The sequence below is a fragment of the Eumetopias jubatus genome, unplaced genomic scaffold (genome assembly GCF_037043125.1).
Source record: "Eumetopias jubatus isolate StellerSeaLion01/CBP00866 unplaced genomic scaffold, mEumJub1_p1.0 scaffold_15, whole genome shotgun sequence".
NCBI classification, from domain to species: domain Eukaryota; kingdom Metazoa; phylum Chordata; class Mammalia; order Carnivora; family Otariidae; genus Eumetopias; species Eumetopias jubatus.
In genome coordinates, this window is record NW_028274821.1 from 75,855,840 (window position 1) to 75,880,759 (window position 24,920).

Here is a 24,920-nt window from a genome sequence, read left to right on the forward strand (position 1 = left end):
AAAATATTTTCATTATTATAAAGAAGCTCAGCTCCTCATATCTCAAACCACTTTTATTTAAAACATGATCTTTGTTTTGTGTAACTGAAAGGTCAATTAATGTTTTCTTTTAATTTATATTCAATTAGCCAACATATTGTACATCATTAGTTTCTAATGTTGTGTTCAATGATTCATCAGTTGTGTATCACACCCAGTGCTCATCACATCACATGCCCTCCTTAATGCCCATCACCCCATTACCTCATCTCCCTATCCACCTACCCTTCTGCAACCCTCAGTTTGTTTCCCAGGGTCAAGAGTCTCTCATGGTTTTTTTTTTTTTTCCCTCAAAACAAAACAAAAACCCGTTTGTTCTCAAAGGTTAATTTAAGCGTCTAATATTAGAAAGCTCCTGGCAGCTTTAATCATCAAGATATAATAATAATAATATAATAATAATACAAGAACCCTGTTTCAGTGTCAGCTACTGTATTATGTACAACTAGACTGCATTGGGTCATTATAATGGTGTGCAGGAATTTCCTGGAGCTAAGGGGTCCAAGTTATGATTTTAAAATTATTCTGTTTTTCATGGTTCTTCTGTCCCTTCTTATTGGAAGTGATCCCTTCTCATTGCTTTTGGTGGACTTGACTCTAAGACCTTCTTTTAGTGTGTCACTTCTTCATATTGTTAGGATGAATACTACCATGGTCAAAGCCCATGCATTTGTCCATAGAACCTCTTACTTGGTACTTACAGACATGGTCTCTACATGATTCCCAAACACTTCATATTCCCCTCTCCCCTCTTGAGAGGTTCAGGTAAAGGCAGTGGCCAAATGGTTCTCTTTGTGGGTGAGTTTAAGATGTATGGTATGTAAGTGTGTATATCTGAACATATATGGAGCCATCAGTAATATATAGCAGAGTCCACAAACATTTTCTGTAAAGGACCAAATAGTAAACATTTTAGGCTTTGCAGGCTATGGGGCTGTCCTGCTTTCACAGTTGTGTTCCAATAAAACCTTATTTACACAAATGTGCAGACGCCCCAGAGGTTATAGTTTGCTGACCCCAAAACATAGTATAGTCTGGACAAGAAGTCCTAATGCCAGGGGATCCCAGCTTTGCCCCTTACCAGCTGAGTGCATAGCTTAGTTCTCTCATGTCACTTGAAATAATTGTTTTGTAAACTCTCAAGTACTATGTGGACATCTAAGATGGTATTCATTCAATCATTCATTTATTCAACAAATATATATCAAATGCCCACTGTGTGTCAAGAACTGTCCTAGAACAACAAGTAGGTAAGAATGAGTCACATAAATTTTGGGAAGGGTACCAGTATCAGGCTATTGCGTGATTGTCAGGTTGGGGTCATAGGGTAAGATGACAACCTGGTGGGAGTGGGGGCTTCCCCTGAAAGGAATTGATGTTCACACAGTCACTCATTTTGGGAAGTGGTTAATTCAGGGCAGGAAATGAGTTGGCACTTTGGGTTGGGGGTGCTCATACTTCTTTCTCTCTCTCTGGGGCCAAGAAGAGTTGGGCCAAGATTCTAAGTCACAGAAAGGCTTAAATGAATCTCACTGGGGAGTGAGATGTTTCTTAGCTATGTGGAGTTAGGCCTCTAGTGATTGGTATCATCAAGTTCATGATTTTCTAACTAGTGGGGCCAGTGACCAAGAGGAAAAGCAACCAGTATTTCTGGAGCAGCCAGTGTGAAAACTCAGAGTTGGAGAGTTGCTGGCCTCCAAAAAGCAAGATCTTGTCCAGTTCCAGAGTAGGGTATGAATGGTGCAGGATCAAACCAAAATAATTTGGAAGCAAGAATCACTTTATTTTGTAGATACTGGCAGAAAATGAACTACGTGTGAACATTGTTCTGACAATCAAACAATTTTGGTACAGGGCGGTTAAGTGTTTAGATAGAGGAGAGGATGTCAAGGCAGAAATTGGATGCCTAACTTAGTCTGGGAATGATTCTTGGGAAATAAGGTCTGAGTTGAGATTTTATGAATGGGGTCAGGTTAACCAAGCAGAGAAGGGAGGGCAAGGACCAGGCAGACAGAGGGATCAGCATGTGCAAAGTCAAGTGGCTTCGGAGGGAGCAGTGCAATGTTGTTAGGGATGTGACTCTGAAGTCAGACCGTGGGCATTTACATCCTCGCCTCTGAGCTACGTAGACATGCTTATGCATTTCTCTGAGCCTCTGTTTCCTCATCTAACATGGGAATGGCAATCTTGATCACAGAAAACAGTGTTGAGGATGAAATAAACAACAGTATTGAAGGCTCCAGTATGATGCCTGGAACCCGGTAAGGAAGCCCTCAGTCAGAGTTAGCAATGATATATATTTATGTAATATAAAGCTATTTAAGTAAACACACCAGAATTGATGAAGGGGCAATAATGAAAAGGTCAGTTTCAGTTGAGGGCTGTGTATTTGAGTGTGTGAAAGTAATTTTGGCAGTAGGAATTAAGCTTCCTTAAGTGTTTTCTTGCTTTTTCCTCATTTTGATGTGTCCATCCCATGACGAGTCGTGGCCTTTCTTCCCTTGACTACTTCTGTGACTGATGCTGGGTGCACCAGGCTAGCTGTTAAAATGAAACTAGTTGTGAGAGTGGAAGGCAAACTCAGAAAGATCACGGCAGTTACGTTCTCTGTGCCCCCAGCACTGGGAATGGAATGATGAAATACTTCAGCTGGTTTTTCCCTTGGAGCTTTTTGTTGACGAAGGTGGATCAGACTCCAATTCAGCATGTGCTTAACTAGTTTAACAGATACCCTCAGCTGGTAATTCACTGCCTCGCTGCAAGGGAATCTACACATTTCCTGAATGCTGACTCTGTGCCAGACTCTGATCTGGGTGCTGGGGCTCAGACAGGATTCTTGCTTCCAGGCACTCCACTCTAAGTGGAAAAAAAGACACCCAACCACCAACACTCCAATGCGTCAATAGTGTTGCTGTGAAGGAGACGCAGGGAGGAGACCCCCAGTACTCCATTTCTCCCAAATATTTAGTAGGCTTATCCAGGCTAGTCTTCCCTAAAGTATGAAAGCATTCATTGGGCATTTGTCTCATGAACACCTTTGTTCGTCCAATGGCTGGTTTTTCCAGATACAGATGGTGCTGGCTTCGGTGAGTTTGAGGAAACATCATTCTTCTCGTATTTGCCCTTGAGCTTTTCCCTGCTCCTCTCCTGCAGCGAAATGCCTTTGCAGAGGCGGAATGGAATGAAAGCCTTCACATTTGTATACTTTTCAAGCTTATTGTATGTACTTCCCACAACTTTGGAAAGGATTATGCTTCTTATTTTACAGTTGAGGAAATTTAGAGACTGTCTGTGACTCATCAAGATCCTCACGTTAATCAGTGCCTGAGCTAGGATTCAAACTCAGGTTTCCAAACCATCCGTTTCCATCTGCCGCCCCCAGACTTGGTTCTCTCTTTCCTTGGCCATGGGGAAAGTACATCCCCTACTCTGGACTACGTCCCAAGCTTTCAACATACTGGTTACAGTCTTGTTCCAGCTCTTGCCCAAGATACCCAAGGGAAAGAACTGGACCAAAAGCAATTTTTAAAAATGCAGCGATAATTACAAAAGAATACCATCATGGTGATTTAATGATGCTTTTAGTAGTGTCTAGACTCTTATATTTGCATAAAAAGCAGAAAGGGAGGGAGAATCCATTTCCCAAAGCCAGCTGGGAGGAAACAGGGAAGCATAATGGATTCAGAGAAATCTACACTCACCAGGGAAAATCATCTGGACCAGCAGCCCTCAAACTGTTAGGTGTCCATGAATCTCCATCTTGTTGATCTTATCAAAATGCTGATTTTGTTTCAGTAGGTCTGGGTAGATGTGAGATTCTGCATTTTTAGCAAGCTCTCTGGTGATGCCAGGGCTGCTGGGTTCAGGACACAGTACAGATAATGAGGACATAAACCACTGACCCTTGAACTTAAAGGTGGGGAGCTTAAAATAATCCTGATGCCTGGGCTCTAACCCCAGCGATTCTAATTTAATTGGTCTGAGTGGTGCGCCGAGGACCAGGCATTAGAAAGTCTTTCAGTTGATTCTAAGGTGCATCAAAATTGAATTTAAACTCTGGGGAGAATATACCCACCTACAAAATGATTAGAACTGCATAGAGCTGTCTCATAGGGACAAGAGGGAGATGGATTATATATAGTAAATATACTACACCAAGCTCATAGAGGGCGTCCAATAAACCAAGGGAAGGTTTGTTTGTTTTTTTTCCCTTCCAAATTCTCAGATGGCACAGATGGGTTCTGGCATCTGGAAATTTCGCCTTTCTTTAATAGCTGTCTTATTCTCCTGAGTGAGGAAAAACACTTCTAAGAGAAAAGGTGGCTATCAATTCACATTTCCATACTTTTTAAAGATTTCATAGTCCTTCCTTTTCTCTTTTGGGTGGCTTATTTAGTATCTTTGCTCTAGAACGTGGCCTGTGTTTAAAGAGATTTTTTTATTATTCATTTAAGAAATAGTTATTGAGCAGCTATTATGTCCCAGGAGCTGTGTTGGGCTGTGAGGACCCAGTGCTGAATAAGATCGATAAGATTCCTGCCTTCCAGGAGTTTGAATGCTGGTGAGGAAGTATAGAGAGAGCCAGAGTGAAGAGCATCATGCACTAAAGGATGGGACAAATGGGGAAGAAGACAGCAGGGAATTAGTGAGGCCAGAAGAGTCAGGAAGTCTTCCTTAAGGAAATCAAAGCAATGACAGGAGTTAGCCAGGCAAAGAGAGTGAAATGAATATTCCAGGCAGAAGGAAGAACACCTGCAAACACCAGGTGGCAAGGCTGAGCACAGAAGGTTTGAAGAACTGGGAGGAGTTCAATGTCATTTGAGTATCAAGCACAAGGCGGGAAGTGGCATGAAGCAAGAGAAGAAGGAAAGATCTTGATGGGGAGGGAGAGAGCTTAGATTTTAGGAAGGCTGGGTCAGTAGTGGTTGGAGAATGGAGTGTTGGAGTGAGGATGTTCACATACCAGGGTTTGAATTCCAGCTCTACTACCCACTGGCTGTGTGATGTTGGCTGTGCTACTCAACGTCTAAGAGTCACAATGTCACGGTCTGCAATGTGGGGAGTACAATACTTGCCTCCCAGGGCTGTTTAAGTTTAAATGACCGAGTGAGTAAGTACATGAGAAGTACAGAACATGTAAGAGCTTGATAAGTGGCCATTATTGTTATCAGAACCCAGAATGATGGTGCCATCTAGGGATGGGATTTGTAAGGGTTAAGACAGGAGCCAGGATGTGAGTTAGGAGGTGACAAGGGTAATGCAGGTGACATGGTGCTGGTGGGCACAAGAGAATTGGATGAACTGGACAGACGTTGATTGGATGGGAATTAGGAAGTAAGGGTCATGAAGACTCAAATTGTCCTTGAGATTTAGGACATAGGAATAGTGACAAGTTTGGGATGAGTCCTGTGAAGTCAGTTTTACATGTTAAGATTGTATTCATCAGGGATCATTTGCAGAGAAGAGATGTCACTCCAGCTTGTTAGCAGGAAGGCACTTATCGCAGTATATTAGGTGGCTTATGAACTTGCCGAGAGGGCTGAGGAAACAGAATCTAGGTTGAGCTTTCAGGAGCAACCTCTAATGCTACCCCTCACAGTGGGGGTACAAGAGTAGCTGCTCTCTCTTGAATGATCTTGCAATCAGGAAACTGCTCCTTTAGAGCCATGACACCACTGTTTCAAACAGGAAACCGCCATAATCAGAAAGCCGATACTGTTGCCAGGTCTAGAACCACTGTGAATCTGCAACAGATCATGTCAGCAGAATGGATGTTCCTGTCCCTAACCAGACTCACAGCACCTACCAACCTAGTATCTGAACACTGAAGCTTCTGCAGATGCACCTGCAGAAAAATCGAACACCTTCATAGCTGGGCTTGGGTAAAATCTTGTCCATCTTGGACTACACGCTTCTAGAACCCAAGCTGCCAGAGAATTAGGAAAGTATATTTTGAGGCTTCCAACTTCTGGAGCAGGGAAAGTCAAGCTAGAACAGTACTTTGCAGACTGTGGGTTGTGACTCATGACAGCATCATAAAAATCAATTCAGGTGGTCACGACAAGATTTTTTTCTTAGTCATGAGTAGTAAGTATTACTTAATGTAACCTTTGTCTTATGGTTTTGTGTGTGTGTCTGTGTATACATGTCTTCGGTCGCAAAGTAAAGCATTTCTTCCTCTGAGCCATGGTAAAAACAAAAACAAAAACAAAAACAAAAACAAAACAAACTTGAAAGTCACTACCTTAGGTGTGGAGTGCCACTCTTCCACTGCAAGATCTCAGAAAGAACTCATGTGTAGAGCCCAGTGGCTACTGAAAATATGGGGTTGAATTTCAGAAGCAATCAAAGCTGGAGATATAGATTATGTAGTTATTGGCAAGAAGATGCCATTGAAGCCAAGGGGAAGTTGAGTAAGCCATCCAGGGAGACAGCATGGATTGTGAAGAGAAAGGTGGGGGATAGACACCAAGAAATACAGACATTTGATCTTCGGGGAGAATTTTCCGTCTGGGGTTGTACTCGTCCTTCCTGCACTCTGGTATTTTCCATTTGCTCTCCAGGGAGAGAACTGGATCCAGGGAAGCCCCAGAATGCTTTGGAAAAGCCAGCACATGGCATGGGGGCCTGGCACCACACTGGCCCTCAGGACTTGTGTGTGGAGTGGATGTACAGAGCGCAGAAGTTCTAGGAAAAATGGAAAGAGCTTTTTAGATTCCAAAGCTCCAGCTCATGAGCTGTGACCACAGAGGGGTCTAGCCTCACCTGCAGAGGATGACTCAGTAGAGTTAAGAGGACTAGTTATAATTTTCAAAGAGTATTTCTGCTATATAGAAAAATGGCAACAAGGAGTGGGAGCTGTATGGGAAGATATGCTCATTGCAGCAAAACCAGGAGACAAGCTAAATATTCACCCGTAGAAGCCTGGCCAATCCAGTATATTCTAACAATGGAATAGGACATCACAGTTAAACGAGTGAGCTAGATATACAGGTGTCAGTCTGCATAAATCTCAAAAAATTTACTTACCCGAAAAATTTCAAGTCACAAAATGTGATATGAAGTACGATGTCATTTATTGAAAAAAATTCATTTATTGAACTTGTTAAAGCCACACAAAATTGTACTATATATTCTTATGGGAAAACAAGTATAAAATTATGTAAGTGAAGGGGCTGGGCACACTTCCAGGCAGTGGCTATCTCTGGGGAGGGTGGGGGGAAATGCATGGAGGAGTGAAGCTTTGTTCTATCTGCAGTGTTTTATTTTTAAAAAGAAGCAGAAGCAAACATGGCAAAATATTAATAGTTATTAAATAAGCAGTGAAGCATGGGAGAAATATTATTTTCTGTTGTTCTCATAATTAAAAATAAATACAATTGTACATACATTTTGCAATGCCCCGAGCAAGAATAAACCTTCCTCCCCTGACTGCAGGTTAAGCAGATGACCTGAAAACAATTACTAGGGGAAAGCGGGGACACACGCACACACACACACACACACACACACACACACACACTACACATATGTGTATATATAATACACATGCATGTACATACAGATAAATATATACACAGATATACATACATATACACACATATATGTATAAATTCAGATTAAAACAATAAGCTTTTAATTTTTAAATTATTTCTTCAGTTTCTGAGAGATTGAACTTTTATATATGGGACGCTGGCTTTTTCTGTGATTTGACTGTGTACTGAATCTAGACACTATCTGTGCCTCACATTCGAATGATAATCCTGGAGGATCTGATTCAGGGCAAAGAAGAACAGAGGAAGTCCCTGAATGCTGGGGACCACCCCAGTGCAGGGCTGGAAAGATATGACCCGAGGAATTCCAGAAAGGCTACAGGATGAGACCAGTAGAGCCTGGTGGGAAATAGTGGAGAGGGGAGTCAGGAGGCTGGGCCCCACTGCTAGCTCAAATCCCAGCCCTGCTACTAACCACATGTGAGGACTTCCCAAGGCTCTGCCCGCTGTTGGGCATACAATCAACCACTGGCTTAGCTCATCAATCAGCATCTTTCCAGAGATGACACTGACTGACTTCTCAAGCCTCTTAATGTAAGTGCCAAAATAATCAGTGGTATGCCAGGGATTCCAGAAGGCTCTCCTGTTTGGTAGATTCTGCCCAACTTCCTTCAGCCTTTCCTCCCTTTAGAGCCTGTTTCTATCCACCCTCCTGGGGGTGCAGGGACCTCCTCTGAGCCAACCTTTGTGTGACTGGGGAATTCTGAGGGGGAAGAGGGTAGGTTAAGGAGGCAGCAGTGGGTGATAGACAGACGTGGTGGAGAAAAAGTTACTAAATGTGGAGAAACAATGTCTTATGAATTCCCCAAGGGCAGGAACACATTTAGTCTACACTGACTCGTTTCTTATCAACTTACACATTGCCCTTCTCTACACTTTCTACAAGTATTACTGTGGTGTGTGTGTGTGTGTGTGTGTGTGTGTGTGTGCGTGTGAGCTCCAGGTTTTTCCTCAGGGGGCATATGTTTCAAGTAGCCTGAGTTTCCAGTTAGAAAAATTATTTATTTTACTTACATAGATGCTACCACATTCCCGGGGAGGGGGGCGCTGGTTAACCCTCAGGGAGTAACAGAATCTGGTTTTAAACTTTCCAGCTTCTCTACAACCTATTATTTTCAGTTGAGTTTCTAACGATTATTCTCTTTTAATTTTTTGTGTTGCTACAGGACTCCTTCAAATGCTAAGCTCCCTGTGTCTTCAGCTGTTGGCTCTCAGAGTATTGCTTGACAGAGACTGAGAGTAGGAACCACTCAAGTGTAAAAGTCAGGTGTCTCTGCTCAGGGAGATGGAATCTTTCTCAACTTTGAGTATGAGACAGTAGAAAATTTGCTTAGTGTACACAAGCTTAGATTGCAGATACCTTCTCAAGAATGCATGAGTTGGCTTAAGCAAGGTTCATTTGTCCTTCAGAGTTTGGGTATAACTCAAATGCCAGGTGCTCTCTTACTTGCTAGTTTTGGGTCCTCAAACCTGTCTGTGTTTACTATATACTTGGCTTGCTGAATTCAACGCCTCTTCCAATGCCCGCTCTTCCCAAAGAATCTAGTCATAGAAAGCGTTAGGAGAAATGTAGACTTTACTGAATATTTCATAGAGGAGGCCTAGGAGGAGGTTGACATAGCACGCTGCTCAGCAAATGATTTCAATTTTTCCCCTAGCTATTTTGTGTTCCCAAGTCCTTCTCATCCATACCAACACTGCTGGCTTTTTTTTTTTTTCTTTTCTTCTTTTAAATTTTTTCTAATCTTTCTCTGACAAACTTTCCTGATTTCCTACATTTTTCTTTTCCTTCCACCTTTTTTGAGAAAATGCAAATTTTGCTCCATTCTTTTGCATGGCAGTGAAGGGTCCCTTTTGCTTCTGAAGCATAAAATCTGGGTCTTTATACTTCAAGCTCAGTGGTCCTTTTCACCAGATAAGCTGCTCCTTCGGAAATGATGGACAGATGTAAAGGTAGGTTGGTGTAGCTAGAGAAATCTCACAGTTACCCCAATCGGGAGAGGAGGTTGCCATTGTTCAGAAGTCCTCACCATGTGCAGGGTCATCATCATTATCAATATTTGGGCGCCTTAATGGCCCTCCACAGAAATGGCTTCCTGAGAGGCATTTTAAGCAGGGAACAGAGAGAGATCATGTGAGAAATGGCAGCAGCTGGTCCCTGACCAAATAGCTGCATCACCATGACCACTGCATGCTCATGGAGTGCCTGCTGAACACACAGCCCTTCCCTACAGGAAACGAAAGCTGTCTGTTGTTGATGTGTTGTCAACCTTAACCCGAACAGAGTCAAGGCCAGTCAGATGGCTTTCCAAATACCAGGAGGCCTTTTAGATTTGGGATGGTCAGCTGGGCAGTTCTTTCTTTTACACATTTCAGATCCCACAGTTCACATCATTTGTCAAGGGACCCTGAACCTCACCCCCAAATTCTGACTCTGTTGAGGGACATGCGGCCAGATCCTATGTACGTACCATCAGATTTATACTGGTGTGAGGTGAAGGACTTCCCTTTGGTTGGGGGCTTCTAGAACACTGCCTGGAATCTTAGTTCACAGGTCTGGGATGAGACATCCTGGACTTTTGAGATGGAAGAGATTTTGGAGAGATTCAAATCCAGCCCCTTCATTTTTCAGACATGGATCCAGAGTTCCAGGGAGGGGAAAGGAATAGCTCCAGATCATACAGTGAGTGAGTTAGTGGTTGGGCCAGGGCATAAATTCATCCCTTCTGATACCCATGTGGGGCTTTTCCCACCATACTGTCTTGCTTCCTTGCCTTCAATTTGAAAGATACTTCACTCAAAACTGGTTTTTTTTTTTTTTTTAAGCCCTGGAGCTGTATCTTCCCAAGAGACAGAAGGAGAAGCATATTATTTAGTATACTTTATGGTTTTAGTCTTGGTCTAGAGTTTTCTTTTTGCCCAAGTGTTTGGATGGATGAAGTACTGTATGGTAGAGAGTGGCTTTCTTCCTGAAGACCAGAAGAAATGGTTCAGTCTGAACTACTATATAAGAAGATAGACAACACATTCTCAAGAGGAAAGGTGTTTGTATCCACATACTGGAATTTATCCACCTTGACTGATATGGTGGTGTTGACCTGGAGGTGCTCCAGCAAGAATTGAGAGAGATTTTGGTATATGTTTTTGGTTTGTGCTCCAGACTCACACACTGTCACCAGTGTCTGCTTTTTGACGTCTTTGTTGATGAGAAGCTCCAACTTCAGGTCAACAGAATGTGCTGGGCATTTCACAAGAAATTGCAGTTGGCAAATGATGACATACCAACCTGGGAACTGGATTACCAGATTCCCATCCTGATATCTGACTCCATGGACAATGCCATCTTTGTTCCAAGACAACTTGGATTTGTTTATATGCTTTGACACTGGAAAGAGAAGGACAAAAAAAAAGAATTACCGAGCATATTTCAGATGCAGATTGGAAAATGTGAAGTTTTTATTCAAGATTTCCCATTCGAGACCCGCGTTTTCTATAACATTGTCTGCTGTTCCAACCATCTGGAATATCTTTCATGTTACTCATTCCAGGTGCTGCTTAATATTCAAAGCACAGGTGCAAAACCACCCCTCTTCCTTTTCTCTAATGCTTCAAGCTGGAGGGTCAGAAGACACATGGTAATGGACTACTACCTCCTATAAAATCACTCTCCACTTATTTATTATATTATTCTGTTATTATTATAATTATTAACTTTCCCTTTTCAGACTGTGAGTTCCTGGACTATATTCCCCACAAGTTCTGGACTATCATGTTCATTCAATCAATCAATCAATCGATGCTCCATCACTAAGGACTACTATTTGGTAGGCATTGCATCAAGTATCTGAGATAGGAGATGCAGTTTTGTTCAGTTAGTAACCAATTTAAGCATCAAGATGTCCAGGAGAATCTCAGTCTGTTGACTGCATCCTTTAACAATTCATTGTCTCAATTTTTTTAATGTCTTCCTCTCTTTGAAAGGGCAGCCAAACATAATCATGTAGACTCCGCCAGTGTACAGTCAGGGGCTCTTCCCAGGTGGGATTTTTAGAGAAGCAAAGGATTGGCAGACCCTGTGAGCCAACATGTTCGTGTGGAAAGCCAAGTCTCTCTGAGTCCTAACAAGTGAAAATCAGCACTGATTAGTCAGGGTGCCTTTCAGAATTGGAAGGCAGGCCTTCGTTTTAATTGCCTCCATGCCTTCCCTTTCAACCTCGTTGCAATTCAAATGAAGAGTGAGAACTAATCTGACTGCAAAATGGAATTTTTAAAATGGGCAGAATGGCCATTCCGCGGATCTTGGCCATCCCCTCCATATCTCGGCTTTCCCAGCCTAAGTGCCTCGCACCGTCCTTTAGAAGGGGCCTCTGAGCTGGCGCACACTGCAGTATGCAAATAGGCTGGGCGCCAGCAAGTTCATTAAGCTGTCGATCAGGGGACAAGGCAAGTTTGTGGTTCCCTTGTGAGTAACCCGACAGAGGCAGAGACTAGGAGCCTGCTTCTGTTTCGTGAAGAAAAGTGCTGTGCACTTGGCCCCAGACTTGGCCGGCCCCAGACTTGGCCGCCCCCAATCTGAATAGAGAGGGGCCCTGAGGGTCAGACACAAATGCCTTCGGAGGCCAGGTTGGCAACACAGAAAAGCGAAGGGGGCTGAGGAACGAGGAGTCTTGTGGGTCTCTCCCCTTCGCCCCTAAGTTCTTTAAACTCAAATTATAAAAAATAGCATGCAGGCTAGATACCACATCTGCAGGTCATATTTGGCCATGGGCTTCTCCTTGTAACCTCTCTGGTTTAGAGGTTTCAGAAAGGCCACAGGAAGTGGCCCTCAGGTAGCCAGGGTTCCTGGATTCAGTTACTGACCTTGCAGGTAGGCCCATGACTTCTTGAACGGAGCCTTTTCCAGTATACATGAGATGTCCTCTGAGCAATTTCCTAAAAATAAGGAGATCATATATTAAATGTCTTTCTCTGTTCTGGGGACTGGAGACACCAGATCCTTTCCATGACCCTTGGATGGAGACAATTAGTATTCTGTTTCCATTTGGGGCCCTAAAAGGAAACCTGTTTATTTCTCATTTTGCCATCAGGTAAAGGATTTTAGGATTCTTTGGAATTGGTTGATTCCACAAAGACTGGAAGCAGGGGGAAGGAAGGCAAAGAGGACCTGAGCTCCCCTAGGTACCAGGTGCCATTCCTGTCCCTTTACCTACTTCACTTCACCCTTGCAGCAACTCAATGAGAGTGGTATTATTAAGTCCCTTTTACAGATGGGAAAAAGCCTGGGCGCCAGAGAGATTACGTATGCTCTCCCACGTCACTCCGCCTGGCAGTGATGGTCAGAACCGTAGTTCTGATAGTAATTACTGCTATCTTTCCTTTGAGAGCACACCAGATACTAATCTGTGCACTTTTACATATTTCTGCTGATTGAATTCTCCAAATAACTCTGCAAAGTGGATGTCCTGATGCCTAGACAGAGTCAATGACACGAGGTCAAGCAAGTTGGTGGTAATGTTGAGATTCCCCCCCCGTCTATCCAATTCTAGAGGCCAGTTTTCCTCCTCCAAGCCATTTGCTGGACAGTGGAGATAAACACATTCTTGTGCTCAATTTTAAGAGGATATAAGATTAAAGAGATCTAAGCAGGAAGCCTGCTACCGGGAACTTCCTTGGCAGGGGAAAAAGACAGTGTTTATGTCATTATGGTATTTAAGGAACAAAAATATTTTTAATATATTCACCGGTGATGCTGGCTTAGCAGCTTCTTATTATAGAAACTATTTTATATGCAAAGAGCCAAGTTATACATTTCCTGCGGTGACTCATGATTTCAACTTACTGTGGGTAAATTCCTTCTTCTCTTTGGACGTTGGTTTCCTATCTATAAAATTGGGAGATCTAAGACCTGACATTGACATCTTTTTGATGATGTCATCAGGGTGACCATTCATTCCGTCTGTCAGAGATGAGGCAGCCATGGGCCTGTTTGGTTGAAGCAGCCACACCTTGATGAGTTTGCTCCCTGGATCTCGGAGTGGTGTCTGTTGGGCTCACAATATTTCCCATTTGCCTCTTTGCCCCAGGCCTGAGGAAATCTCTCCAGGCCTTCCTCACTTCCTCATGGAGGCTTGGAGAGGTTGGAAGTTAAGCAAACAGTTCCCTCTGCTGTCTGAACAAGCTCACTGCTAGCAGCCACCCCTGCAGAAGCAGGGGGCAGTTTTGATTTTTGTCTGCCCTCAACCCATAGATGCTCTGGCCCAAAGGTCTCCTTGGTGATGAGGGCTGGTAGACCAGATGCCATTTTTTTTTTTTTTTTATCCCCTCTCTTTACCTGGCATTCTTGTCCTGCCTGCTTCAGCCACAGCCCACACTCCTGAGGTTTTAGAATCAAGAGTTACAACACGAGGGCCGCTCATTTTCTAATGCACTGTGAGTGCTGTTAAGAGAGTCCCCCTGGCCAGCCTCCCCTCTTTGGGAGTGTGGAACATTGAGTCAGAGAACATTGCAGCGAGGTATATCTGGCCATGTCTGTTCTCTGCTGGGAGTCCCTTTCGGACTTTGCTGTGCCTGCTGCATCAGGGCCCCGATCCTCCACAGGCGTTCATGGTCCCTAGTGATCTGTCCCTCCTGCATTCTCTAGTCTCACCTCCACCTTCCCTCCTTCCCTTGTACTCTCAATCCCGAGAGTAGTAGCAATAGGGCAGACGATAATAATAGCTAATATAGTGATGGCGATTTTCCGGGTCCTCTGAGCCTGCTACATTCGGTCTTTCACTTAATTCTTACAACCACCCCATGAGAAGGCTACTACAGTGATTTAGGTCTTGTACATAAGGAAACTGAGGCTTTAAAAGGTTAATGACTTGTTCACATTTGCACAGCTCATCAGTGGGAGAGTGAGGTTCAAACCCAGGCTGTCTGACTCGAATGCCTTGGGTCGATTGCTGACCACGATACCGGTCAGCCCCCAAACACGCATGTTAATTTGCCTCTCCACCTGGAAACCCCCTTCACCGGGAAAGTTATTCCTTATTTAAAGCATGGCCTGGAAGTCATCTCTGACCTTCCCTCTATTTGCCTATTTGCCTCCTCCATTAGACTGTGAACCCTCAGGGCAGAGACAACTATTTATATATCCCCACTGCTCAGCCCAGAAGATGCTCTGTAAATGTTTGTTGAATTGAATCATCTCATCTCTCCCTCTTACTTCCCTCCGTGGACGTCAGCTGAGTTCTGGCATGGGTGAGGCGAATGGGGGTGCTTGGCTTGTCTTTCCCCTTGAGGCTGGAAGAACACCTAGCCTCATTCCCACATAGTTCTTCAGGTTAGCGTAGATTAAATGGGAGGAGAGGACTCATGCCCTGGGCTGAGGCCAACACATCATGCCAAGAACAGGTTCTGCTCATTGGCTGGAGGCCCCCCTCACAGCGTGTCACTTGTGGTGGCATCTGTCAGGTGAGCTTCCGTAAACAGGTAGGTGGCTGGACAAGTACAAGCCTGGGCTTGCCTCTCACTCATGCAGGTTTTGTTTTTCCTTTCCCCTTTGGTCTTTGTATGTTTGCTTGGTTGACCTCAGCTGTAATTCTGAGAAACCCAAGGATGGAAAAAAAAAAAACAAAAAAAAAACAACCCTCATTCTGAAGCATTTGCATTTCCTGAAGTCAAATGGCAAGGTGTATTTTAGTTTTTCTTTAAGAACCTTTGAGATGGTTTCAAGCAAAAGGAAAAACACGGGCAACCGTCTCCTGGAATGGCGTTGCTGGAGCTGCCTGAGGGAAGGGGGCTGGGAACGGGACACTGGAGAAGCTGTTGGTGGAAGGGGGCAGTTGAACGTGGAGAGGAGCCCAGAGGAGGACACGATTGTTGGCCTTTCACATCTGACAGGCTGTCAGCAGGAAGGTGGAGCAGCCTGCTCCGTGGGGCCCAGACACCAAGGCTTTACATGGAGGTTTGAAGAGATGACACACTCAACTCATAACTAACATTTCCCTTGTCCCTACTTCTCAGATGAGGTGATGGGAAGACCTTCTCTGAGGACACACATCACACTGTAATCATAGGGCTGGCAGCTCAAATATTTGACCAGTTAGTGCTATTCAAAGATGTGTTGGGCTGTTTTGAGGGTCATGAGGCTCCTGCCAAGAGCCCGTTGGGCATTTTGCCAGCCATGTGTCACCCTGTGAGTCCATGATACGACTTTGTTTTTTGGTTATGAAGACAGGAAGGAGTGATTTACAAATAGGTGGTGTGACCTGTAGCTGGAAGGCTGTGATGTCCCTAGAATTTTGGATACTGGGAGCATGGGGAGCAAAACACCCCTGTTTCATTAATTTCCCAGCTGAATGTGATGTCTGGAGGGGTTCAGTTTGAAGAACTGACCATTCGGGTGGGGGAAATGAGAACTGTTTGCAAGTCATGGCTGAGTTGATGGCCTGGGAGTTAGAATCTAGGAACTTCCCCTCTCTGGGCCCTAGTGTCCTTAGCTAGATGAAGAGCAGTGTGGCCCTTCTAGTTTATTCCAGCAGGCTGTGTAGACTCAGCTATATATAGCCAGGCTTGCTGCAGCAGGGGGAAAGTCAGTCCCAGTTCCAACTGTCTGTCTTTGTGGGCATGTTGCTCTACCCCGTCTAGGAGACTCTCTTCCCACATTTAGATTTCCAGACACCTGCAGTGGTAGAATAGAACATTTTAGGTATGGGGTCATCTAAGTTATGAACAGCCTGATTCTGTAAGGATTTGCATGGTTTATAGAAATGGAAGTTCCTGGAGAGGTTACCTGGTCCAGGCTTTGGCAAATATATAACACATACGCTCCACAATGTTACCCCCATGGCAGACTTGTCCTAGGTCACCCCATGAAGTAGTGACAGAGGTAGGACCAGAGCCTGGACACCTTACCCCTTCTATGGGGCATTCCACCTTTCAAACAACGTAAGCACTCTGTGAATTTTTCTGAAGACCAAGGCCTTTAGATGGGCAAGATTTATAAGCCCAAACTTGGCCTCCTCTAGGATCATGGAACTTTTCTGGGCATTGTTTGGAAGCCTGGAGAGACGTATGTGCCAATGAAACCTTCTTGGCCAGTTTCACAGAAGAGAGAGCTAGGGAGAGAGAGATGTTGCTCAAGGTGTTTGAAAAGACCATGTTCTAGGGGTGCCTGTGTGGCTCAGTCTGTTAAGTGGCTGCCTTCACCTCAGGTCATAATCCCAGGGTCCTGAGATGGAGCCCTGCATCAGGCTCCCTGCTCAGTGGGGAGCCTGCTTCTCCCTCTGCAACCCCCACCCCCTGCTCGTGCTCTCTCTCTCTCAAATAAATAAAATCTTAAAAAAGAAAAGACCATATTCTAGAACCAGCATAATGGCAACCTGAGGACTGGACCCTGTCTTGGGATCTCAAAATGTTAGACTTGAAAGGGCCATTTGATGCCCACTTAACGAAGACCCTGTTCTATGAGTGGGGAAGGACATCGAGCCCAGAGGAACTGAGGGTCTGGCCCAAGATGTCACTGTAGATTAGTGACAGAGCTGGGTCCAGAGAACACGTCTCCTGACTCCTAATCCAGGGCTCTGTCCTCTGTTAGTCTTTCCGTGGAGGAGGAAGTATTAAATGTAGGAAGAAGTGGGTTTGCAGCCACCATGCACACTGGGCGGAAAACTGATGAGACAGCTGGAGGTGCTGGGAAAAGGGCACTAATGAGCCTTCTGGACTCCCTCTCACAGAAGAATGCCAGCAGGTGACTTCAAGACCATGTGCTGAACCTGCCAAGTCCTAAGTCATAAGCCTTGATTGGGCTTCCATCAAGATGCAGCAATGCCCAAGGTGGCAAAACAAACCATGCCAACCATTCTGGCCAGATGGTATGTGGTCAGAGTGCCAGGCACCTTCTAGGCTGATATTCGGACAAGAGAGACACAGTGCATCTGGACTCTGGTCAAGGCTTTTAGCTGTCACTTCCCCTTACGGACCCTCAGTTACTGCATCTGTAAGGTCGGTTGGTAATAATAAACCCAAATGAACGGTTGTTGCAAAGACCCAGTGGATGTAAAGTGGCCAGTGTAGCCTGTGGCTTAGAGGAGACATTCAGAAAACGGTAGTCCCCTCCTCCCCTATTCCTCTTGTCCTTGTTACAGTAAACAGCTTAGCCATGCCACTCAACAGAGTGAGCTGGCTGACGAAATGCTCCTTAAAGCAAAGCTCATGGCATTATCTGATGGATTGAAGTTTCTCAACTATGTGCATAAATGTTTGAGGCCATCTGATGGCTTCCAGAAGAATGTGTAGAATGCTCCTTCCATCTGTTGCCAATGTTTTAAGCCTTCTAAGAAGGAGAGGAATTATCTTAATGATGGCATCTACCAAGGTCCTGGCCCTCCCTTCCTCTGGCGGAATATCCAGGAGAGTCCCAACAGTAACATCTAGGGGAGAGTCTCTCCATTATCAGTAGAATCTGGAATCAAAGTGAACCCTTAACCTAAGGGTCATTTCCATTGGCTTCAACTTGACCATTTCCTTGATGCCACAAAGCCAACTAGTGGTGGCAGGACTCCAAGATGGGTTATTTGTTAAGCAAAAGACAAGGAGGTGACTCTGGATTTACAAACAGCACTTGAGGAATACTCATCCCACATGCTCAGTGTTAAGCACATAGAAAGTGACCAGTAGATACAAATTATGGGTCAAGCTGGAATTCATTTGAATTTCTTGACAGTTTTTTAGAATTTTCGAGTCCTTTTGATCCTGAGCTGTTATGGTATGTAAGATCAACCTATCTGACTTAATCTAAATGCAGGTGGAATTAATATTATTGGGGGTAGTTAAGAAGCATACAAAGTGTATAATTCAAAAGGCAAAGTGAAACTGAAGTCGCATGGTGAAATCTGGTAACATTTAAATAATTTTTAAAAAACACCTCCTAGCTATTCTAGATGCAGAGGTGTAACAAACAGCATACTTGGGAAGTTAGGCTTAGGATCAAACAAACTTAGGTTCACATTCCACCTCTGCCACTTTACTAAGTTGTATGGCTTTGCATAAGTCACTCAGCCTCTTTGAATCCTCTCTCAAAGGGAGGATAGTAACAATCTCCCTGGAAGAATTGCTGGAAGGTCAGATGAGATCATGCATAGCAGTGAGCCTGGTGCCCACCACCCAAAGGATGCTAGCTGATGGTTGGCTCCTATTCCCTGGTCCGGGGCTTGTGCTGCTGGGCTGGTAGAGACTCAGGCCAACACAGGTGGCGACCAGAGAGCTTGAGTGAAATACATCATCGACGTCCTGCTTTCCCTCTCTCCATCCCTCCTTCTTTCCCCTACCCCTTTTTCTTTTTTCCTTCCCCGAAGTATTGGAACGATGGGGATTTCGTCTAGATTTAGAGACTTGTAATTTGTATGTGCTAAATTCAAGTATAAATTTTAATATGTTTCCCAGTGATCTGAATATTTTTTCCTCTCCTCTCCTCCCATCTGGACCCCTCTCCTCTCTCCCCCGCCTTTCCTTGGCAGCGGGGGGTGGGGATTACATATAGGTTCCTTTAGCACTCTGGATGGCCTCTGCAGGACTCCACTCCACTTTATTCTGAGCAGCCTATTTTTTAGTTTATTTCTTGTGGAGAGGTTCCCGACTCCTGTTAGCTCTGCCTTAAGAAAAAGTCAGCATAAGAGTGGGCTTTGCGTGTGTTTAAAGTAAATGGAGAAGCAAATAGGCTCTTTAAGCCCTGTGACTATCTGAAAAGCAATTTGCCCCCTGAGCAGAAGTACCCCCTCTTGCTGTGAAAAGTTACAAAAAAAAAAAAAAAAAAAAAAAGGCCCACCACAACGGGTGAATTGGGCAATCGGGAACCAGGTCAATCTATCTGATAGAAGTGAGGTCTCTGCTGTTTTCTGTATTTCCAGGGGGTGGGGGAGGCTGCTTCTTCTCTACCTGCTTCTGCTTCTTCTGCTGCCCGTGAGGTGTCCTGGTGGGGCTGTGACCACCTGGATTGTAGATAGCCATATGACAGCAGGGATAGCTGGGGATCCCTGAGTGGCTCGCCTCCACGGTTTAGTTTCATTGCCTTCAACGGGCGGTTTTTATTGTCTGTTTGCAGGTGGGTTCACTAGGTATAATGAAGAGCCAAACTTACTTGATGTTTTTTAATGCCCACATTTTCTTTTTAGCAGAGGGAGTGGGGAGGAGGGTAGTCTGCCAAGCCACGTAAAAATTGTCAATTGTTAGAACGGTAAAATAGTCCACTTGTCTAATTCCGGGAATGTTACACTCAAAGCAAAATCCATGCCAGGGCCAGGTCATCTGGCTCGCTCCCCTCACTCTTGATATTTTTAGACAACAGGACTTTCCAGCCCCTGAGAGGGAAAATGCACTGCTTCAAGTCCCAGGACCGGAATGTAGGTTTCCAAAATCCAACCCAGTTCTCTGTCTTTGGCCCTGTCTCCAGCTGGGTACTGGATTCAGGAGAAGGTATTCAGAGGAGGGCAGGGATTGTGTTATAAAGGGGCTTTCAGGACTCATACATGGCCTACCCACTGTTTCCCCTTCCTCAGGGTCTCCAGGAACCTGTGGAGCAGGTGGGGGGGAGGTGTGGGGTCGTGACACAGGAAAGGCCAACCTCTTCCAACAGGAGGCTGTGCAGAGGGAAGGAATCTTCCAGCCTCATGACACCTCAGCCGCAAAGCTAGGGCTTAAATTTGGCTTCCAAATTCCCTGCCATGGGCTGTTTATTCCCCCCACTGCTGTGGAACTCCACAACAAGAAAACAAACAGCTGTGGGAGCAGGTGCTGAGGAAGCCATAGTGTTGGAAGGGTGCCCAGCCCTGGAGAACCAACTCGTAGGGGGTCTGGAAGGAAGCGCAGCGGCGTCTGGCAATATAATCCTGGATAAGCAAAACCAAGGCGAGCCAGCCTGCATTTTGAGGTCTTGCCCCATTCCCTACTAGCTGTGCACTCGGGCAAGTCAGTAAACCTCTCTGTGCTCCAAATTCTGCCCCTATACAACAGGGATAGTAATATCCCTGGGACATGTGAGGACTGCCGGCTGAGTCTCGAAGCCCTCGGCCGGTGCCTGGCACAAGGTGGGTGCCCATCAGTGTCCACCATTTTTACTCCGCCAGAGCCTCATACACATGTAGTGAGGGAATAAAAGAAAAACTGGTTGAAAATTTGTCTACAGAATTCGTCTGGTGCGGGAAGGGCTGTCATTTAGTTGTTGGGATGTTGGGAAGGCCGGAGGCTGACACCAAGGTGGCCAAAATTGTTCTATAAAATAAAGGTCGAGTTTGTGAGGAAGGGGGTGGGGTGGGGAGTGAAAATGGGGAAGAAAAAAAGAGGTAGAAGGAGAATGGGTTAGTATGCAGGGCGGAGGGCTGAGCCCCAGTGGGGAAAGCTGTCCTTGGAGAAATTCCCAGTAGCTGGAGGGGCAGAGGTCTTATAAGAACAGAGGGTTCTATAATGATGTAATGTATGGTGATTAACCTAACAATAAAAAAATTAAAAAAAAAAAAAAAGAACAGAGGGTTCTAGTGCTCAATTTGCATCGTCCCTGGGATGAAATGTACTGCCCTACCAACTGCCCTACATGCCCTAAATCCTACAGCGTTTGGCTTTACACAAAGGTGGGGTGCTGTTGGAGCTCTGGGGGAATCAGGGCAAAGGGGCCTATGTTCTGTGGTTTGGGCAAATATGCCACACAACGTGAGCACGTGTGACATTCAAAATGTGGCAGAAGTGGAGAATTGGAATAAGAAGTGAGGAGAAGAAGCCCAGGAGCCCAGGGCTCTCCCTGGAGCCCGACCTTGGTTGCTCACCCTGTGTGGGATGGGATGGAGTCATTTTATTTGGGGATGAAAGGACAGCTGGACTCTGTGTCCAAGGGATGTAGGCTCAGCCGGGTGGCAGACAAGAGTCGTGTTTGCTGTCCCTTGTCACCCTTATCAACCCCATTTTCCAGATGAGAGAAGAAGGACGTGGGGCAAGGTTCTCCTCCCTGTGGTCTTCCTGGCCCACGGTCCCTGCTGAACCCCCACAATGGCCCACCGTGTCCTAAGCACCGCAGAATGAGTGTGAGGTGGCAGTCTGCTAGTGACCGATCTCCTGGCTGGTATGGGAAGCTTGTGTTGGGACTAAGAAATCCTTTCATGACAAAGCAGTCTTGTTTTTCTGTGGTTATCCTGCAGTGAAGTGTCATCCTGTGTTAAGGTACCTTAGTGTGTGTACATGGGCCAGCTTCCCAGGGCTCTGGGCCGCTGCTGGCTCCTGCTGATGGTGTGTGATTTGCATTCACTAGTGGTGGAGGGCTCCCTAGAAAGTGCCTCCTGGAAAGATCCAGAATGCTTGTCTGTTTGAGGCTTTTGCTTCTACTGGCTAAACGTCCGTGTGATAGATAGTAGCTCTTGTTCACCCAGGGACAAACCACATGCTACCTCTGGAACCTCTTCCCAGGGCTTTCTGGGAGACGGCTCCCCTCGGCCAGGTGTCTTGAAATGGCTTTTTAAAAGGGGCAATGTGCTGCTTGTATCTGTTTAAGAGGGGCTTACTGGGGAAGGAGGCTGTGGCTGGAGATTGCCTCAAGATCATTGTTAGACTTTTTTTTCTTCTCTGTTTACATATTGAGCAAAAGAATCAGAGTGTCATAGTGTCATTTCATTTTAGTACATTGTTATTACATTATAGAGAGGCCCAGAGAGGAGGAAGACTTGCCCAGAGAGACACAGCCTGCTCACATGAAAATCCGTTCTGGAGCCCAGGTCTTGCTCCTTGGTAATATTCTTTCCACCTCGCCCTAGAACTGTGTCTACAGTTGGCCAAGGTAGGAGACAGGTAGGTGTACATTACAAAGAGGAGACAGCCAGGGAGCACATCACGGCTGGCCATTAACATTTCATGGCTCAGGCACGTCACACAGGGAACAGAAAGGAGGCCTGGATTCTGTTCCCTGCTCTGCCATCAGCTCCTTGGGTGACCTCAGGCAAGTCACCTTGAGGGCTTGGACCTCAGCTTCTCATCAGCAATAGGGAAACATTAACCCCCACGATGCTCGCTCACAGGTTTGAGGCAAAGATCAACCCAGGAGAGGCATGGGGAGATCCTTAAACAAAATTGCAGAGCCTTGGTGGGGATTACTATTAGCATTTCTAAAATCTGGTTGCAGAAACGTTGAATTGCCAGCTGAGGGTGGTTTGGGATTCGTGCACGTGCCGATACAGGGATAGTCAAGATAAGAAGGGACTTCATAAGGGACCCAGTCCATGGCTCCCACCATTTTGGGTTTCATGGACCAAAGAAATTTACCCCCAAATGAAAATTCAGTGGCCAACATAGAGAGGGCAGCCTTTGATTTTGTCTCTTGTGTCCATTAAAACAAAACAGAGTAACTCAGACAAAACGCAAGTGAACTTAACTTGCACCCATATCAGCTTCACGTTGTAAAAGAAAGGACAGTTTTATGCTTTCAGGAGGATGTACTCTCGGAGGAAAGGAGTGCCCCTTACATTAAAAATAGTTGGCTATGGGAAGAAGGGGCTACCTCGTCCTTCTCTTCCCCATTTCACACTGGGCTGGTGAACACCAGCAGAGGGCCAGACCCTGCAGTGAGAGCGACCTGTGAAGGACGGACTCTGCAGGTACAGGAACTGTGATCCAGGATGGCTGGGGTCACATTGCCTCATGCAAACTACCCTTGTTGTTGACTTGCGTTTCTGTTCAAGACTGCCTCTCTCTCCCTCAAGAAATGAGAAGTTCTGGTCTTGACTTGGAAGACCCGGCGGTGGGGAGGGGATGGGGTGGTGGTGGTGGTGGTGGAATGGTGGGAGAGAAGAAGGAGAAATGAGAGTGACTCAGTGTGCCTGGGTGCTTTGCAAGTCTCTGCGAGGACGTGTGTTACATGTTCTGACTCCTGAGAGCCTGTGCCTTTTCCATAATGGGGGCTCTTGGACTCTGCTCTGTGTGTCACAGCCAGCCTCTCACCTCATTCTAGAAAGAAAGTTGTATGGACCCACAGCTGTGCCTGCTGGTTTTCGGAGTCTAGAGCTGCTCCTGCCCTACAGAGGCATTGTGGGAATTGAGGTCCCTTGTGAAGTAATTCCAGCCAAGGTTAACATATTGTTACAAAGCTGTAGTTAGTAGTCTTCCCTGAAAGATCCAGAATACTTGTCTGTTTGGGGCTTTTGCTTCTACTGGCTAAACGTCCGTGTGCTAGATAGCCTGAAGGAAACTCCCAGTGGGATGCTATTAGTAGGCAGGGCTGTGTTCAGACACTGTGGTAGACATCGTGTCCCACAGATGCTCTGGTGTCTCTAGCTGGGTGCCCAATACCTCACCCTTTCTTTTTGACTTTTTTTTCTCTGAGCTGTCTGGTTATCCAGCTGTGATGCTATCTAGGTTCTAAAGTTTATAGGACAGAGATGGGTTCATGTTCTGGGGTGGAAAAAAAAAAACATTGGATAGGAGATGAAGACATCTGGATTCTGGGTTTGGCTCCATGTGACCTTGGACATGATGCTTCACTGGCTCTTACTTTTCCTCTTCTGTGCAAGGAAAACATTCACCAGATGATCTCAAAGTTTTTCATCCTCAGTGTTAAGCTAAGTCTGCATATCCCCTCTGGGGCTCGTGGAGTTGATGCGTTACGTTAACTAGTGACGGCAATGATAGGAAATGTAGGGGGTGAGGAGGATGTCTGTTTTTACAATCCTACCTTCATTATGCATTTCGGCTACTACCAGTTATTTCGTGATTACTATATGCCAGTGGTCGCGCCAAGCAATTTATGGATGAGATCTGATTGGCTTCTCCGATTCCTTCATGAGGTAGGTAGTATTATTCCCATTTTATAGATTAAAACAAACTGAGGCTCCCGGGTGGGATGTAGAGCCAAGATTCATACCCACATTTGCCTGACTCCAGATTTCAAGCTCTTAACACTATGCTGCTTTGCATTGCTGTCCGTGTCCATGTATGTGATGGCCTATGTCATAGGTGGGATTTTCATTAATGGCAGAGCTGTGGGCACCAGGGTGCCGAACGGAGCCTGCTCAGATGAATGCATATATACTAGCTCAGCTCTGAGCAGCCGCCACCTTTGCCTCCACCCTCTTTTCTGTTGGGCACTGCTAGGATGCTTCCGGCGGTTAATCCACTATGGTGTCATAGGGATGATTTAATATACATTTACTCCCAATTCCAAGGTCTTACCTCCTTTAAGGGGGAATTTTCCCGGTGGGTTGGGAATGGAGTCCTGGAAGAGAAGAAAGAAAAAAAAGGAGGCAGTGTGAGATCATCACCTAATGGAAAGAACTCATCTTTTTTCTTTTCCATTTTGGTTGCCCTCCAAGTGCT

At 45.4% G+C, this 24,920-nt stretch overlaps 1 protein-coding gene across 1 annotated transcript in view; it reads right to left on the reverse strand.

Annotated features, from left to right (window-relative positions):
- Nucleotides 1–1,798: 1,798 nt before the first annotated feature.
- TNFSF8 (TNF superfamily member 8) overlaps nt 1,799–24,920 on the reverse strand; it is a 33,299-nt gene continuing 10,177 nt past the window's right edge. The window contains exons 2-4 of the mRNA XM_028107750.2: nt 24,777–24,819; nt 12,453–12,524; nt 1,799–10,977 (exon numbers count right to left, since the gene is read on the reverse strand). Of these exons, the coding sequence (XP_027963551.1) occupies nt 10,583–10,977; nt 12,453–12,524; nt 24,777–24,819 (510 nt within the window). The 3' untranslated portion in view covers nt 1,799–10,582. The remainder of the gene's footprint in view (nt 10,978–12,452; nt 12,525–24,776; nt 24,820–24,920) is intronic.